Source organism: Nyctereutes procyonoides, unplaced genomic scaffold (genome assembly GCF_905146905.1).
Source record: "Nyctereutes procyonoides isolate TBG_1078 unplaced genomic scaffold, NYPRO_anot_genome, whole genome shotgun sequence".
Classification (NCBI taxonomy): Eukaryota; Metazoa; Chordata; class Mammalia; order Carnivora; family Canidae; genus Nyctereutes; species Nyctereutes procyonoides.
This window is the reverse complement of record NW_026575121.1, coordinates 27,860,718-27,879,171: the sequence shown is the minus strand read 5'-3', so window position 1 is coordinate 27,879,171 and position 18,454 is coordinate 27,860,718. Positions and strand designations below refer to the sequence as shown.

The 18,454-nt window shown below is 35.8% G+C and overlaps 1 protein-coding gene across 3 annotated transcripts in view; it reads left to right on the top strand.

Annotated features, from left to right (window-relative positions):
- Positions 1–18,454, top strand: part of KLF12 (KLF transcription factor 12) — a 424,918-nt gene that overhangs the window by 126,507 nt on the left and 279,957 nt on the right. For 2 of the 3 annotated variants that reach the window (XM_055336030.1, XM_055336031.1), the window contains exon 2: positions 11,525–11,588. In XM_055336030.1, the coding sequence (XP_055192005.1) occupies positions 11,556–11,588 (33 nt within the window). In that variant the 5' untranslated portion in view covers positions 11,525–11,555. Of the gene's footprint in view, positions 1–6,331; positions 6,360–11,524; positions 11,589–18,454 lie in introns of those variants that run through there. The other variant, XM_055336032.1, reaches the window with a different exon arrangement.

Here is an 18,454-nt window from a genome sequence, read left to right as displayed (position 1 = left end):
CTTTATTATTTGGTTAATTTATTGAGGTTGTTTAGTATTATGTTCATGTTTAGTATCTTCAGAGTCAGAAGAGAATCTAATGTAATGTATTTGCATTTAAACACTATGAGCCAATGGAAACACACTTAGCCTAAGTTAGGAGAAATTAATTTTCAGATGAAGTAATTTAATAGCTGTTTGGGGCAATGGACTCAAGCATAGGTCAGAAATACTCCTTTGAAATGTGTTTTCAGAATTGGCTGTTTTATATTCAATGCATTATCAAAGAGTACAGGTTATTTCTTATGTGAAAAGTTAAGTTTCTTTTGTATCTGTGCATATGTTTACATCTTTGGTGAGGAAAAGAAAGAAGGATTTTCATTACATTCATTAATGTTGGGTTTCATGTAGAAGATTGTACAAAAATTCTGAAATCTTAAAATCTCTAAGAACTTAAATGAGTTAATGAAAGTGTTCATTTTTAATTAGGGGAAAAAGACTTTTCAAACATTGGCTTTATTGTAGTGTTGGGTAGGATTTCAAATGACCTCAGATTGGGAATATATTTTCCTTTTCTTTCACTGGAGAAGGGTCTGAGATTATGCCTTTAATTCAGAAATAACTCATTGTAGTCTTCTGTTTAAAAGGAAAACACCAAAACTATCTTGTTTCAGTTGGCTTGCTTGTATATTTTTTCACAAATAGAGATGCCATTGCTTGCAGAATAATACTGAGATATTTCTAAGAATGATTATGGCATAATACTTAAAATCTTGAAAACTAGATCTCAACTGTCTATTTTAAAATCTTGGTTTTGTTGCTTATTAGACAAGTTACTTCTCTGTTTCTGTAAAATGAGAATAATAATACCACCTGCCTCACAAGGCTATAAGGAATATACAACATAGAGGACTTAGTAGTTAGACAGGTCTACATGTGTAAGTCTGTGCATTTGCTGAGGCTACAACCACTCTTCCTCCCGGTCCTCTACTGCTCCTGAGAATTAATACAACTCGGAGAATTGTATGAATTCACTTCTCTAGCCAGCAGCTTTCCCTCATTGTATCTCCAGGATATATTTAGCTGCCTTTGGGCATAAAGTTAGAGAATTTAAAGGACTTTTAAATTTTAAAAATCAGATGTTTTTTGAATGATACCATATTTCAATTAAAATGTAAAAAGTACATTCCCCATGCATATTGGGGGGAACTGTGAGCACTGAACCTGCTTACTTGCAATAATTATTTGATAGTTATTTCACTTATGAACATTTCTTAAATATTAGAATGTTTTTTAGTATTTTAGTTTTTTTTATTAGTATTTTAGTTTTATGTATGTCTCCAAATAGGATTTTAAGCCTGCATTTGACCAGTTTTTCTTTGGAGGTATTTTTCAATATGCTTTTGATATTGCTTGACTGCTACTATTACTTTTCAAAATTATTTAAATTTCCTGGAATTTTTTTTTTTAAAAGATGAACTTATGTAATTTACATACACTTTGGGAATATAGTCAGAGTTTGTAACTAGTGCACGCACGCACATATATGTACAGTTTATGGGCATATTTTCATTGATTCATATTTGAATAATATTTTGAAATATATTTTATGTATAAGGGTTGGAAATGTCTGAAATATCTTCTTTTTTTTTTTAAAGATTTTATTTATCTATTCATGAGAGACACAGAGAGATAGGCAGAGACACAGGCAGAGGGAAAAGCAGGCTTCCCTCAGGGAGCCCGACGCAGGACTCGATCCCTGGTCTTCAGGATCACAGCCCAGGCTGAAGGTGGCACTAAACTGCTGGGCCACCAGGGCTGCCCATGTCTGAAATATCTTAAATCATGGATCATAACAAAGCTTGTGGGAAAGGTCGTTTACATTCAGCTTTCTAAAATTAGTTTCTTTAAATCACTTTAGCATTTGTGATGTAGTATGTATAACATAAATCCCTTTGTACTATAAGACAGCATACCTAAGCCACTAGAAGTCATACTTTTAGGATTGTTTTTATTATTTACTTGAAACAAATTTTCTTTCCACATCGCTTTTCCTTGTTAGAGCCCTTTTTAAAATTTTCTTTTTCTTTTCTTTTTAAGATTTTTATTTATTCATGAGAGACACACAGAGAGAGGCAGAGACATAGGCAGAGGGAGAAGCAGACTCCATGCAGGGATCCCGATGCGGGACTTGATCCTGGAACCACATCCTGAGCTGAAGGCAGATGCTTAATCACTGAGCCACCCAAGCGCCTCTAGAGCCCCTCTTTTGGTGGCATATGCTGACTAGTGTAAATATGCCAATTCCTAAGATGCTCTTTCATATGTGTGTGTACACTCTTAGTAAATTATACATGTTTGTACATATGTATAGATGAGTACTCTGAGAGTCATATTTAAATGTACTAATTCCATAATACATACCCTTTCCCTGAGATGTCTCTTCTTCCCCACTTTTCAAGACTCAACTTTGTTTCACCTCCTCTGTGAAGCCTTCATGGGTTCCCTCAACTTCTGACTACATACTTTGTTCTTCCACCAGAATTGCTATGGTGTCATCAAGGATGTGACTTGACGAAGTTAGAGAATATGGGCTTTGAGCACAGTTATTTTTATTGTAAAATGTGGGTATTGAATCCTAGGTCATATGCCTTGTACTTGAATTTATTAAATAATACAATCAGCTTACTCGGTGTTAAACATATGGTAAATATTCAGTGGATGGTAATTTATTGTTATTTTACTTATTTATAATTGTCTCGCCTTTGTGAGCTTTAAATCAAATACTGTGGCATATGATTTTTAATGTCTTCAGTTCCTGGCATTTAAGCGATTCATGGATGAATTAATAACAATATATATACCATGTAGTAAATATCACTATTACAAAACAGTGGGCCTTCATCATCTGCTAGCAATTACTTGGCTTATATTTGCGTTGACTTCCAATTTCAGTATTTTTTCCAGTGTTTTAAAAGAGGCTTTGATCCTTATAAACAAGAATCAACCTAATATATCATTTGTCATTCTCAACAAATAGTATTTTGATTTTCTGGTATTATTTAGTCATGAGAGAAGCATATGGTTATACAATCCATTTGACGGTCTACTAATTTGCTCATCATTGAGAAATACTAATTGATAATGCATTTTATTTTGACAGCTTGCTATCTGTGGTGGGCCAGATTATGAGCTACGTAGGGTAATGATTATGATGTCTGAATGCACAAACTGGATTGATGAGTTCAGCTGGACAGAGCGATTGTTCAGTAAGGCACTCGGCAACCCATAAGACATTCATTAAAAATATCAAATCCTCTTGTTTCTGTATCATTATATCAAAATGTCAGTAAAACAAATCTATTAAGTTTTTTGATCCATCCTCCAAATTCTGTTTTAAAATCCGCCTATGTTAAAATTCCCCTGGGTTCAGATATTTGAAGAGATGGAACATAAAATACCATAAAAATATCTTGTCTGATATTTTCTAATTATTGTTAAATATTTTGAGATTGCAGATTTCATTTAAATGTCAACTGTAATTAAATATGTGCCATTTGTTTTTCTACTCAGGTTTTACAGTTTGATGGAATGTTTTCCCCACAATTTAATAAATATTTGTTTTATTTCACATGAATTAATTCAAAACTGGATAAGAGTAACATATTTTAATCAACTATTGTTGTGATGGACTAGAAAATAAATTTACTCCCTAAGCAAACTGTTTACTATGCATTTGAATGGAATTTATCGGGCTTAGTATTGGCAAGTTAAACATAGAAGGCAGTAATTAATAGGAAAGCCAAATATGTATACTGCATACTGAATAAGGCAACTTATTTTTCTTGAATATGTCATAGATCTTTAGTGTATAATATTTGTAATTACTCCATAATATATATATATATATATATATATATACACACACACACACACACATATATATATATATGCCTTGCCATGTTCAGACAATACCCATTTTGGTGAAATAGTAGAGAAATCCTTAGGCTTGTGTGAATTATGCATTTTTAATTGGTACCAACTATGTGTTTATCATGATTTTATTTTCAGTTGTTTTCAAAATTGGAAGCTTGCTTTTTTATGTATAAATCACACCACCACATTATACTTGCATAAAATACTGGGAAGCAAACTGGCACCCTATTATTTCATTTCTCTCACCAGCCCCTTAAAAACTCCAGAGATTTTAATAGTTTTAGCATGATGGTTTAAAACGCATCCTGATAGAAAGGATTAAGAGAAAGTTGTCAGTGTTCTTCATATGGGAATGCAAACTTGTGTGTGGCCAAGTTACTTTTGGCAGAATGTCGTGTTATATGCCATAGTTTCCTGTGCAAGTACAAATCACACATGCTCATATTTGTGTTGTAATCTAAATCACATAAATTAGACATATGAAGACAAAATTTAATCATCTTGTCAGTCCTTTGCAATACAAATCAGATTTTTGACTGTGCAGTCCCGATAAAATGGCAATTACACTTGAATATGAGCATAGTATAAATTACTTTTCAAACCATTATATTGAGCACAATATATGTAAAATAAATGCTTAATTCATTTGCTATGGTTACTTTCTTTTAAAGGTTTATTTGTTCTCTGCATAGAGTGATGCAGTGTAATGGAAGTTGAAAACAGATTAGAAGAGTAATTTCCATATCAGTGTGCTTTTGCTTTACCTCCTCCCTCTGAAAATAGGGTGTTTATTCAGTTAACTCTGTCCTTAAATGTTTGCTCAAGCTTCGGGACATACCTTACTCCAAGTGAGACCTTAATTCTTAGTTTACTCTTTCTGTATTGTCTGCTAATAGTGAAAAATTCCTGGGTTGGAGCGTAATTTCAGAGAAACATAAAGCTGGAAATAGGGAAGAACAATTTTATAAGTGGAGAGTTTTCAATTGATTTCTGTGTAACTAATAGTATTCTGTAAGGATGATTATTGAATTTAGGTTATGAAGGACCTGAAATTCCCTTTCTCCTATTTCTGTTAGCAATTACATCATTGAATTCTCTTAATGGATGCGTTGGAGTCATTGTACTGTAAGAGCCTAGGGTGGAGATCCTGTTGTCTGTGTATTCCCAGGGCCTTTTTGTAAAAAAAACATGTATCCATGATTGACAGTGGTAATGAGGAAGTGCAACTTGGATTTGAGTAGGTCATTGTTCCTAGTTCTCAGGAAAGTTTAAGTGGAAATAGGGATTTGGGTGCTTGACTATAAATGTTAAGGAGTAGGGTTGGGACTGACATTTGTTCAATAATAATATGTACCAGAGAATCTGGTTAGTACATTGTATACATTCTCCTTTTCAATGTTCATAGCCAACCGCCCCCCGCCGAAATTTTATGATATAATTTTTTAAAAGATTTTATTTATGTTCAGAAAGAGCATGCATGTGAGCAAGAGTGGGGTGAAGGGCCTCGGGAGGAGGGAGAAGCAGTCTCCCCACTGAGCAGGGAGCGCAATGTGAGGCCCAATCCCAGGACCCCAGGATCATGACCTGAGCTAAGAGGAGAAGCATAATGGACTGAGCCACCCAGGGGCCCTTTGATAAAATATTAATAAATGAGAAACAGAGGCATGTAAAAGTTAAGCAGTTTCCCTAGGTCACTTTAATGTCAGGTATTTAATGCTGGTGTTCAGTCTGTCTAATATTCATGTTCAGATCTTTCCCCAACTTGAGAAAGCACATAGTCTTGTCATGTGAAATCCTGAAATTGTGGGCATAGAAGAGTTCTTGATGTTTGCATATCATTACCTGAATTGCCTAGGTTTTTTTCTCAAGGAAGGGAGCTAATGCTAGAAAATAGGTGTGTAATTATAAAATATACTCAGGAAATAATCTACATCGAAGGTTTTTGTATTTTCTTTTTTAAATCATGAGGTCTTTTTATGATGGTCTTGTGTTAATAAATATAATGGAAATTGGATTACTTATTATAAAAATACTATTTTCTCTGTGGACTCTACCCTACGCTAGTTGAAGTGATTTCTTTTAAAACTGAAAATTCATGAGCTATAAAGAATAATAATCACTCTTTAATTACAAATCATGAAAATTAAAAAAAAACAAATCATGAAAATTATGTGCATTTCATATGTAGACATTATTTAGAATGTAGAACCATATTCCCCAAATGGGAGATAAAGAACTGTCTTTTCCTATTCGTGGTGAGAGGCGTTTCTAAAATTGGATATTCATATAGACGTAAATTGCTGACTACTTATGGCCTATGTTAAAAAAGAATATCTGAACACTAGTTTGCTTCTCTATAGAAAATGATGTTTATGCCACGGAAATCCGTGTGTCTTTTCTCAGCAGTAAGACGTCTCATGCTGTACAAGTTCAGAAGAGATACGGTAGGTGTCACCTGTCACCTAGCAACAAGCTCACTGCTTTGTGTCTTCAGTGTCTCTTTTCATTTTAAGTCAAAATAGCTATGAAAACGTAGCACTTAGATATGCATTTATCTCCAGAAATATTTAGATTAACCTTCAAATATTTTTAGTTTCCAAGATAACTCACTGTGACAGATAAAATAGAAATAACTTTAAATGAAAAAAAGCAACTTATGTATCAAAAACCTTGATGCACACTAAGGCCAAGACGGATCTATTATATAATATCTTCAACTTAAATGCCCGAAGCCTGCCTGTCAGGTTCCTTAATTGGCTTAAAAAGTTATGTGAATATGTATATGAATCTTTATTACCTGACTCTTTTTTTTTTATCAGCCCTTGAAAACACAAGATCACAACTAATGAAGCAATGATTTGTAAAACTGAATCTAGAAGACAGAATTCCAAATGGGATTGCTGTACCATTACCAGAATTCAATTTACTTGAAACAGAGCAACTAAATTACCTTTGGGCAGAGAGTAGAATACCCTGACTAGTCAGATGTCTGAAAACACCTTTAAAAGGGGTTTCTCTGTCTCTGTTTCAAGATACATGAAAGGGATTTTCAGGGGGACTATCAACAAGTATAATTATGAGTCCTGAACTTTTTTTTTTTTGAGTCCTGAACTGTTTAGAATGTATTAAACACTCACCTTTAAAGATCGAGAACATAATAGATCATTGGGGATGTGATGAAGAGTCAGCAGCCTGTTACTACAGGGTAATAATCATAAACACACACCTTGATGTGTGACTCCTTCTTCATTGAGGTGGGTGGCATCCATGTGCCTTCTGGCCAAGGTCAAGTTCTGTTGTCCCAGGGTACTCTCTTTGACTTACAAAGAAAGCTTACAGTTCCTTTTAGGAAATTTTAGGGGAGACAACAAGAGTTAGAAAGTAACAGAATTTAGAAGATCATTCTTTATTGCTACAATTTGTCCAGACTCACCATTAAAACATGAGTATTAACTACTAGTTATAGGCAGCAGTATTTTTGTTTAAGAGTAACTCTGAACTTCTTTCCAAAATGTAGTATTTTGTGCCTTTTCTTATTTCTCACATTTTTTTTGTATTGAAGTAAGTGACCAACTCTTTGCTGCTTCTTTACCTGACAATTGAGAATCATTTTTTTTAAAGATTTTATTTATTTATTCATGAGACACACACACACACACACACACAGAGAGAGAGAGAGAGAGATATGCAGAGAGATAGGCAGAGGGAGAAGCAGGCTCCCTGCAAGGAGCCTGATGTGGGGCTTGATCCTAGGACCCCAGGATCATGACCTGAGCCAAAGGCAGATGCTCAACCACTGAGCTACCCAGATGCCCCGAGAATCATTTTTGAAGCCAGGAAAGTAAGCACCAAAACCATGTGTGATGGATTTTTGATGAGGATAGTAGCCTTTAAAACTTCTGTGCTTTGAGAAGATTTACTGGATAATTTTACAAACCTATTTGGCAGAGTTAAGTAATCTTTTAGGAAATTAATGAGATATAAACTGTTGCTGGAAATGAGCCATTTTTGTATTTTATATCATGGCTTGATATTGATGGGGATTGGGGGGGGGCAAAACAAAGGTCCCTTAGCATGAATAAAAGAGAGATTCATCTGCTTATTTTGTGGTCTCAGCTTTCTGGGCCACTGATTAAAGAGTGGTAATTCCATTGTGCCCCGCAGATTGCTGTATAGACATTGCTTAGGGTAGGTGGGGTAGATAGAACTGATGTTACTGTTAACACCGCCTCTGTGGAGAAGGAAGTTGGGACTCAGGTTGGATGACTTGTTTCAGGTCAGATGTCCAGTGGGGAGGCAGAGGTGACCCTAGGAATAGGTCTTCTCAGCTCTCAACTGTGTCTTCATTTGCTACCATTTGTGCTCCTTAAAGTAGAGGGGTGCCAGTTGGGAACTGCAGAGCAAGAGATGAGCTTGAGCACGCTTTGAGGAACGTGAATTACACGGAAGACACAAGTTAGTATTATTACCAGGTTTTCCTCGGAGGTAAAACATACGTTTGCCTCAGGTTTTTAATTTGTACATACAGCCTGGGTGGCTCAGTGGTTTAGCGCCGCCTTCAGTCCAGGGCCTGATCCTGGAGACCCGGTATTGAGTCCCACGTCAGGCTCCCTGCATGGAGCCTGCTTCTCCCTCTACCTGTGTCTCTCATGAATAAATAAAATCTTTAAAAAAAATAAAATAAAAATACATGGAAGTTGTAGGCAGTTGTAAAGATAAACCACAAAGAACACTGGTCAGATGTGGAACTAAGGAGTTTTATAAGGACCCTGACATTATCTAACTAGTTACCTTGGGTACAAAATTGATCTCATCATTGTCAAATAGATCTTAAAGTAGTTCCTATACTCAAGTCACGGAACTGCTTTCAGTACAAATTATATCATGGGCTACTCCATAAATCCCAAAATGCTATCAAAATGAGGGATATTGTGTTATGTATGGTTCATAATGTAATGTTTATTTCAGAATTAATTTTAACTAAAAATACAGATTATATGATGAAGGCTATAGTTACATGGATAAGACAATTCTACATGATGGAAAGATGAGTTTACTTTTCTTCCATTTGTCATTAGCTTCATTTACTCATTTGACAGACATTTGTTGATCCCCTGAAATGTGCTAGGGAATGTGCTGTGTTTCAGGAAATAAAGATGGGAATGGCACTATGTTAGCGTGTGTGTCTTTATCTGTTGGGAGTATAAATTAGCATGGTCTGTTTAAAAAGATATTTTTTTTAAATTTTTTTTTTATTTATTTATGATAGTCACAGAGAGAGAGACAGAGAGAGAGGCAGAGACACAGGCAGAGGGAGAAGCAGGCTCCATGCACCAGGAGCCCGATGTGGGATTCGATCCCGGGTCTCCAGGATCGCACCCTGGGCCAAAGGCAGGCGCCAAACCGCTGCGCCACCCAGGGATCCCCTAAAAAGATATTTTGAAAACCAGAAAAAAAGTTCCTATTATTTTGATCTAGTAATTATACTTCTATAACTATATCCTAAGGCAATAATTAAAGGTGCAGACTTAGAGCAGCTAAGTATAGTAGATGAGGGTGGCTGAGGGACGAATGGTGGTGAAAATCTGTGGGCTCTGCTTGCCTGGCCCTCCCTCCTGATTAGAGTCTGTCTGTGTCTGCTCTAGTTGTACAAAGGCATTATCCAAGCCTTTGGTGTAGAGGCCCTGGTGTAGACAAGATTTACATAGAAGGATGTTGAAACGTTATCAGTAGTAGCACAAAGTCATAAATTATTAGGCAAAAATTTGGGAGTAAATGTATCCCTACAATGGGAGTATTATGAAGTTTGGAATAAGCAGTAGGAAGTTGAATATCATGTGAAAATGGCCAGGCTATATCAAAGTGTGAAAAAATCATAGAAAATTGGAATGTAAGATTGAAACCAGTTTTTGATGTACCCAGTACATTTTGCTAGGTTGGAACTGATTGATTTAGATATATTTTGAAGACTAGAAAGGACAGGACATGTTTGATAAGAACATGGTGTTTTAGATGACTTTTTAATTCTTTCAAGGGATACCATATTATGGTTTTATAATATAAAATAGAATTGTACTCTGAATTTCAAGAGAATTTATCTAGTTTGCCATTGTAATGTTAAAATATTATTAAAATATTACATTTATGTTATGTTGCTTTTCACTAGCATTTCTAGTAGTAAAAGCTGTAGTATATATTAGAAGATGCATTTTGAGACAAAAATGTATGTGTTTTTATATATATAAATATTAAGAGTGTGGAGGAAAGGAGGGGGCAAAGGGGAAGGAGAGACAAATTGGTTAATTGATTGATTGATTTAAAACCAGAATAAAATTAAAGGCCAATCCTCCTTACAGACCAAGCCCATAGAACTTGTAAATTGTGCTACATTTCATTTAAGGTCCTATGAGTGAGTGAACCCTTTTTGTTTTCAAATGTATGGAGACCACATGGAAAGGAAATCTGGCCTGGTGCTTCAGTGGTGGCCCACTGGCACAGAGTGGGTGCTGCTATGAACGCCAAGGCCTGTCTCCTCTTGAGTATAATTCCAAATGAGAAAACAAAGTCATTTATGCCTACTAAGCTGGCTTAACTGAATGCCAAAGAAAATTTGCCTCATGAAGTGGGAATTCTGAAGTAAGTTATATAATGCTGAATGAAAATAAACAGGACTTTCAAGATACTTCCAAATAGGGCAAGTGGTTTATTGTAATCTGAACTCTCTAGTCTAGCAATATTTAATTATATTTGGTGAGATTCAAATGGTCCTGGGGATATGGAAGCTTTCAAGAAGTGGCATATATCAGATTAATTTTTAACAAGTTACTGGAGGGGGCGGGGGTGGGCAGGGAGGATGCTTGGGTGGCCCAGTGGCTTAAGTGGGTGGCCCGCTCCACTCTTGGTTTTGCCTCAGGCCATGATCCCCTGGCTGTGAATTGAGCCCTTGTGGTGGGTTCTGTGATCAGCAGGGAGTCTGCTTGAGGACTCTCTCCCTCTGCCCCTCCCCTGGCATGTCGCATGCACCTGTGTGCACTTGTACGCATGCTTTCTCAAATAAATAAATCTCAAAAAAAAAAAAAAAGCTACTTGTGTATTGATCAACATGGAGGTACAAAAAAAGTATTCATATTATGCTGCATATTTGTATCAACTGTAAGGGAAAAAAGATCATTTCCTCTGGAAAATAGCATTACTTTAAAAATCTTTTGGTTGCTAAGAATAAGGAAGCCAAGTGCTCCAGGAGGAGTTTACTGGTTTACTTTTAAACCAAATTCTGGCATTTTCTCCTCTACATTGTCTCTGCTACCTCCATTTTTCTTCTCTCTCTCCCATATCTTTCTCCAGATCTTCATTATCTTGTGCCCAGGAGCTGTCATAGTTGGAGATCCAATTTCTATTCTTTCATTCCTCCACTTTGGCCTTTAGTGGCTGGTAGAGAAAAAGCAACAAACAACTAAAGAAAAAAAATTCTTTGGTTATTGCTTTTATTATGTTGTTCTACTAATCAAAAGCCTAAAGAATTGCAGAATTAAGTTGTTCACCCCCAATGGAAGAATGTCATCAGCATGTGGAACTTCTCATTATTTGTTGTTGTGTGTTTTTCTTGCAGGATCAATGTGACTCTAGAGACAAATGGATGAATGAATATCCATATGAAGAGGAAAACAATAAAGGTTAGTTCATCAAATTTGGTAACTGCAGTGAAAATCTTATGTTGAACATTACTTGGGGGCAGTTATTATGAGAGCACTTCCATGTCTGAGTATGAGACAGAGGCCAATACTTTGTACATACATCTATCTATAAAGTGTAAGTTTTAATTTTTAAACCCTAAAATACGAAGACATTTGTAAGGAGGCAACTTGTTTTTGTATAAGTTCTAGTTGTCCTCAGTTTCTAGAACTTAAGCTGGAATTAAAGAATCAGTTTGTTGATAAATCTTGAAAACTGGGAAACTACTATATACAACTGATCACTGGGACAAAGCAAAAACAAAAGAAGCCAGATTTTGTGTAAATATATGTTATTTCCTACAAGTGTAATCCTGATACCAGTACCACATGGCACAGGATTGCTGTCAAATGCTGTCCTCTTTGCTCCAGCCCTGTCAGCTTTCTTCAGAGGAGTGGGATGAGGAAGGGTTTGTTTTTTCACAGACAGGTTCCACTCTAAAGTTAGAGGGGGAAAAATCTTGTGAATTTCAGCAGTAATCAAAAGCTGGCTATCACTTTATGTGTGGCAGTTATTTATTTGAGCTTTCCTCATACTCTGTACTGGCTAGAATATAAAAATTGTAGGAAATACACATAAAATTAGAGTATTTCTTTCCTAAGGTTTTCACGCTCAACATGTCTAGTACATAGACATGTGCCTCATAACTCATAACCCTTGCATAGCTGCACAACACCTGCTGTTTCATATTTTCCTTCCACACTGCTCATGCTATTGTCAAGTAAATGTGCATCAAGTTGTGTCTTTTTTTGCCAGCCTGCCTTCACAGTTGCTTACAAATGACTTTCCAGCTTAAACTTTGATTTAACATTGCCTTCTTCTCTCATCATTGCTAACATTGCTCCTTTCTAGTATTTGTACCTAGAAGATTTTTCAGACCTCTAGAGGGAGTATTGATTCACACGTGATACTAGAGAGACTTGTGGGTGTGTGGTAATGTTCTTTTTCTTGACCCCAGTATTGCCTAAGTGGGGGAATTTACTTTGTGAGAATTAATTGTACTGTGTATTTTTATGTGATCAGTGAGGTGCTTTTAAACTGGCTCTGGGTGTTGGGGTCAGGAGGCCCAATCTGTAGCGTTTGTCAGTTCCCATGGTGTAAATACTCTCATTATGGCTGGTTTCAGTGATTTAAAAACTAGCTTGCAGGGATCCTTAGAATTTAACAGTTGGCATTCATGAGCCAAGGAATGAGCTAGAACCAGCACACCGCTGATAATTTCATTCATAAAGTTCATGATATTATGGACTCCCTAAAGCTAAGGTAGTAAATTTAAATTTTCCTGGCTCATCCCTATGTAAATATGGAAACCTTTACTCATTACCATCCAAAGTATGTTTATCCCTTATGTATGATGTTGGTAAAGTATTACTTTATGTTTTCATTCGATTGTTATTAAATTTTATGTTTGAATGGATCTGTATTAACTTTGTGAATTTATTCATTTTGACAATGTCCTTGTTCTGTAACTAATTTTATGACAACTGAAGATGATGGCAAAGAGAATCATTGTGTTACTACTTACCCTGAGGATAAGTTCTGAAAATATTATCTTGATTGACTATAATATATGTGATTCATTCTAAATGATTGTGCCTCCTCGCTTATAAAAGTCTTTTTCAAAAGTCTATATAGAGGAAGGAGCAGTATTTCACTTAATGTATGTTTGTCCTGATGAATTATTTTTTTTCTTATAGATCTTTTCCATATTTTTGATCTGTAATTCCACTTACAGATGCCTTAGAACAGAGAATACATTGGTGCTTCTTTATAAGCCTGCTTGAATCAGATACTGTTAATTTTAACAATGTCTGATTCAGGAAGAAAATTGCAGAGTTTGAAAATTTATCTTTTCTGTATTTTAAGTGTATTGACAAGGTCACTATTAAGATGAAGTTTTAGGGCAGCCCGGGAGGCTCAGCGGTTTAGCGCCGCCTTCAGTCCAGGGCATGATCCTGGAGACCCGGGATCGAGTCCCATGTCGGGCTCCCTGCATGGAGCCTGCTTCTCCCTCTCTTGTGTCTTTGCCTCTCTCTCTCTATGTGTCTCTATGAATAAATAAAATCTTTAAAAAAAATGAAGTTTTAAAGTGTCAGCAGTGGAAGTAACATTGCCACTGTCTACATAATTGAAAAGAGATTTGAATACTGCTCTTAAGACTGTTCAGTACATTTCCAGTGTGCCAGTGGTGATCAAATCTTGCCAAGAGCCACAGAATATCATGCTGTGCCTTTCTGCTTAGGGTCTAATATTTAAATGGCCTGAATAGCATTTGCAGAATTCCTTTTCTGGCCACACCAAGAGTCTCACTTCTGGGAGCAGTCTTCATCTTCTCTTTCCTTAGAAAATAGCTATATTTGCATTAAGTTCTTTCTTTTACTCAGTTTTTAAGTTCTTTTATTCAATTTCATTGCATTTGAATTTGCCCCCTACCATCTGCCATTAGAAAACATCAAATAAATTCAGAAAAGATTCCATTCCCGTTATTTCCTGTTCACAGTATTATCATAAAATATGGTATATATGCTTATGAATGTATTTACCAGTTGCTCTCCTCGTGAATGAGGCGGCTTGTTCGTGGACCTGGCTGCACAAACCTGGCTTTGCTCCATTTGTTTTCCAGCCGCTCCAGGGTGTGTTTACCAAGTGCTTCTCAGCTGCTGGTTTAGAGCAGGTGTCCAAAATATATGCTTGCATATACATTAGCCCAGCTTATCAGAGTTAACATGAAAACTTGCTCTCTGACTACCTCTGATGAACAGCTGCTTAAACCATCCAGTATTAGCAGTGAATGACTTTCATTTCTTTATGGAAACCGTGAGGACAATAGCAAACTTTTCTGAGAAAGTTTTAATTTCTTACCAAAAAAAGAGTTTGTAGCATAGTGATGGGTGGGCATTTATAGTGTGGGTGTTTTAAAGTTCTTTTCCATGAATTTCCAAGGGTCTCTTTTCACACAGGATAGAAAGAATCCACAGCAACCTAGCCTTTTTTTTTTTCCATTTTGAACTAAGTAGGCATAGTTGCTCAGAAAACCCCAGGTATATAAATAAATATATTCTCAGGTATGGGCTACTATACGTTTCTGTAGAGTAGCTGCTTGGATAATAAACATGGAATAGAACAAAGACAGAAAAACAAGTCTTGGCTCTGTGATAATCTGTCTGTATGATCATGAACCAGTGACATCTTTTCTGAATTTTAATTTTCTCAACTGCATGGTGGAATTAATAACACCTGTCCTACTATTTCAAGAGTTGCTATGGGGGGAAAGAAAGTATGATGAATTTGTGAAAACAATTTAAAGCATAGAGCTCTAAATGTGAGTGTGTTATTGATACTATTTTATAGCATAAGAGAGAGATTCATGACTTTGTTGTATGACTTCACATCATAAAGTCAAACATTTTCAGAATTCGAAGTGCCCTCAGTGGTCACTAACTTTAACACATGGTTGGTGTGTGGCAACCTTCTAGAAGAATTGCCTGGTGACTTTGGCCTTATGTTGAGTACTCTTTGGAATTTCCTACTGTATGTGGCAGTTCAGGCATATATAATTATAATATATGTCATCCTCTTATTGGGCCACGTCAGTAGATTTGATAACAATCAAAACTAGTAGGTATATCACATATTTATTAAAATATTCTGAATTAGGTCACCCTTCTATCAAGTCATTTCACTTTTGGGTGTCTAATTTCTCTTATCTGAGAAATGAGAACAAAATAATATATAGGGATCTGAGAAATATTATACAATTATTAAAGTAGAATAATGGCTTTATTATTTGAAAAGATGATGCATTGCTCATTTTTAAAACATTAAAGCATGCACCATCACCACCTTGCCTCACACCTTTTAACATTTGGTGAACATTGTCTACAACGTCTCTGTGTGCATATATACAAGTAAATAGGGATGGTTTTGTAAAACATCTTATTTGTACTTTGTTTTTATTTTTTAAAAATCTTATTTATTTGAGAGAGAGAGCATGAGTGGGAGGAGGAGCAGAGGGAGAAGCAGACTTCCTACAGAGCAGGGAGCCCCAAGCAAGGGGCTCAGTCCAGGGATCCCAGGATCAGGACCTGAGCCAAAGGCAGACGCTTGCTTAACTGACTGAGCCACCCAGGCACCCCTATACTTTGTATTTCTAATAAAGAGTTATTTTTTCAGTTTGCTTCCAATATAATGGAAGAAATAAGAAGTGAATTTAAACTGAAGGAATTTATTAATTTCAAATTAATGTGTCTTCACCAGTGTGATGCTATTACTTGACAAATAGAACCTTAAATATAGAGAACAAACTGATACTTGCCAGAGAGGTGTCGGGGGATGGGTGAAATAGATGAATACAAACATTCAGTGATAAAATAGGTAAGTCCTGGAGATAAAGCATAAGCATAAGGAATATAGTCAATAATATTCTAATACCATTGTATAGTGACAAATGGTGACTCTGCTTATCTTGGTGAGCAATGAGTAATGTATAGAATTGTCTAATCGCTATGTTGTAAGCCTAAAACTAATACAACCTTGTATGTCAGCAGTACTTCAATTAAAAACAGGTTAACCCGCTGAGTTCTGGTAATTTTTTTTAAATGACTGAATTTAACTTTAAGCAACATCTTTTGACTTTTTGCTACGAAAGATGTCAAATTGATATTTCTTTTTAAATCCCTTTTCCCTCTTCTTGTTTTATCATCCTTTTAAGATTAAGATTGCCACTGATTTCTTTATTATTTGTGGTAATGAACCATATTTATCAAAGCTGTTTAGTCTAAATTCTTACTTTTCTAAGAAATATGGAAACATTGCTTTACTGCTATATGGCATTCGGTGCCACTGTGAATACTGAAGCAAACTGATCTTCTACTTTCTTGTTTTGCTTTTTGTTCAGATATCTGTGGACCATTTTTAATTTACTAGAAAGTTCAGTAACTTCATCGATTATGTCTTGATTTTAATGATTCTATATCAGTTTTTCCTGGTTCCTACCATTAAACTCTGGCATTTATGTCTTCAGACTTTTAAATCATATGCAAAGTATATTTTTTGTTCTGTTCTCTTCTTCAATAACCCTGAAAATACATCTCATGTTTCTCCTTTGTTTTTCACATTCGTGGTCTTCATCTTTAACTTTTTCATTTCACTTACTGTGTTTTCCCATTAGGTTTTTTTTCTTACTATGTTTTCAATCAAATTCTGCATAATTTTTAGTTTCCCAAGTGGCTCTTAAAACCGTATTTCTATAGTGTTTCAGAGCTCTGTCAGGTTGTTTTCATGTTTCAGTTATCTTGTATTTTATCATTTGAACCCTTGTACTTCTTCCTTGAATTTTTTTTTTTTTGAAGAGAGGCTTTTTGTTTGTAATTTTTCTTTTCTTTCTTTCCTTTTTTTTTTTTTTTCCAGTTTATGAAGTGTTACTTGTCCAAATTCTTCATGTGTTTCCTTGGGTAATTCTTCCTGTTATGTTTATTCCTCATGGGCCTATTACTTATATTTCTCTTGATATTTGCTGCTTTCCTACATAGTTCTCTTGTGGCCTGTGGTTATTCCCCATCTCCGAATGGGGCCAGTATTTGCCAGTATTGCAGGGGGTGTTGTGGGTGGAGGCACACATAATTTGGTCCTGAGCTGGAGGAGTCCAAATCTTTGCCTTGAGTGAGTTATTTCAAATACTTTCTAAATAAAGCTGTCATTTCCAGAGTCTTCCTCATTTCCATTATATAGTAAAGGACTCTTGGGATAAAGGCTTCTGACTCCCTTCCCATTTTCAGGTAGACCTCCCCTTGACAACTGAGCTGGATTCTAAAAAATCCTATGTCTTTATGTTTGCTCTTTTAGTACCACTGTCTCTACTTTTCACTAGATAGGCCTTTCATAACTGCGATTATTACTTTTAGGAAATTCTGTAGATACATGTCAGCTCCCGGCAGCCTCCCAGATTTTACAGCCTTTGACAGGTATATTTTATTTGGCAGTCCGGATTTCTGACTGTTTTTGCTTTCACAAAAGATGGAGGTTTCTTTTTTCTTTTTTCTAAATTTGCCCTAAACTTTTTCAGTGAGTTTTAAAGGAAAGGTATAAAAATTCCTGAACATTGCCATTTCAATAAATAATATTTTAGGAACAATTGAGGGACTTACTGAGAGTACAGAACCTGCTGTGGAGTTGAAGAGCTTGGCTCTGTACTCAGGCTGCCTGGTTTCTAACTGTGGCTGTGCCAGGGCTTCACCTGGCCTCTGTATCTCATTTTCATATCTGCGATGTGAAAGTGATGGTGATGATGCCTACTCCATAAAACTGTTGTGAAGGTTAAATGAGAAAAAAATGCTAAAGCATTTGCATATTGTCTGGCAGTCACCAAGTGCTCATTAAAATAACCATTTTTTCTTTTTTTTTTTAAACCATGTTAATTGAGTTTAGAATGTAGTCAGTTTGGCTTTAGGAAAATTTGCTACTCGGGTCAGTATTTGTGTATATTTGTTCTCTTTGAAGATATGCTGGGATGTACCAACATACCTGGGGGTACTGTGTATCCTACTTTAATATGTCAGCTTCTGGTTTTAGGGTTTGACCTAGAACTTTCAAATTATTTCCCTGTGTTGATAAGGAATAGCTACATCCCACTTTCTCTTGGAGGAAATAAAATTCTTGAAGATACTGGATATGCTGTTGTAGGGTTCACACACAGAATGTCGACACCTTCTCTCATATTAATCAAGATCCTTCAGAGAAATAGAACCAACGGAAGGCATATATATTCTGTATGATATATATGATTTATTAAAAGGAATTGGCTCATGTG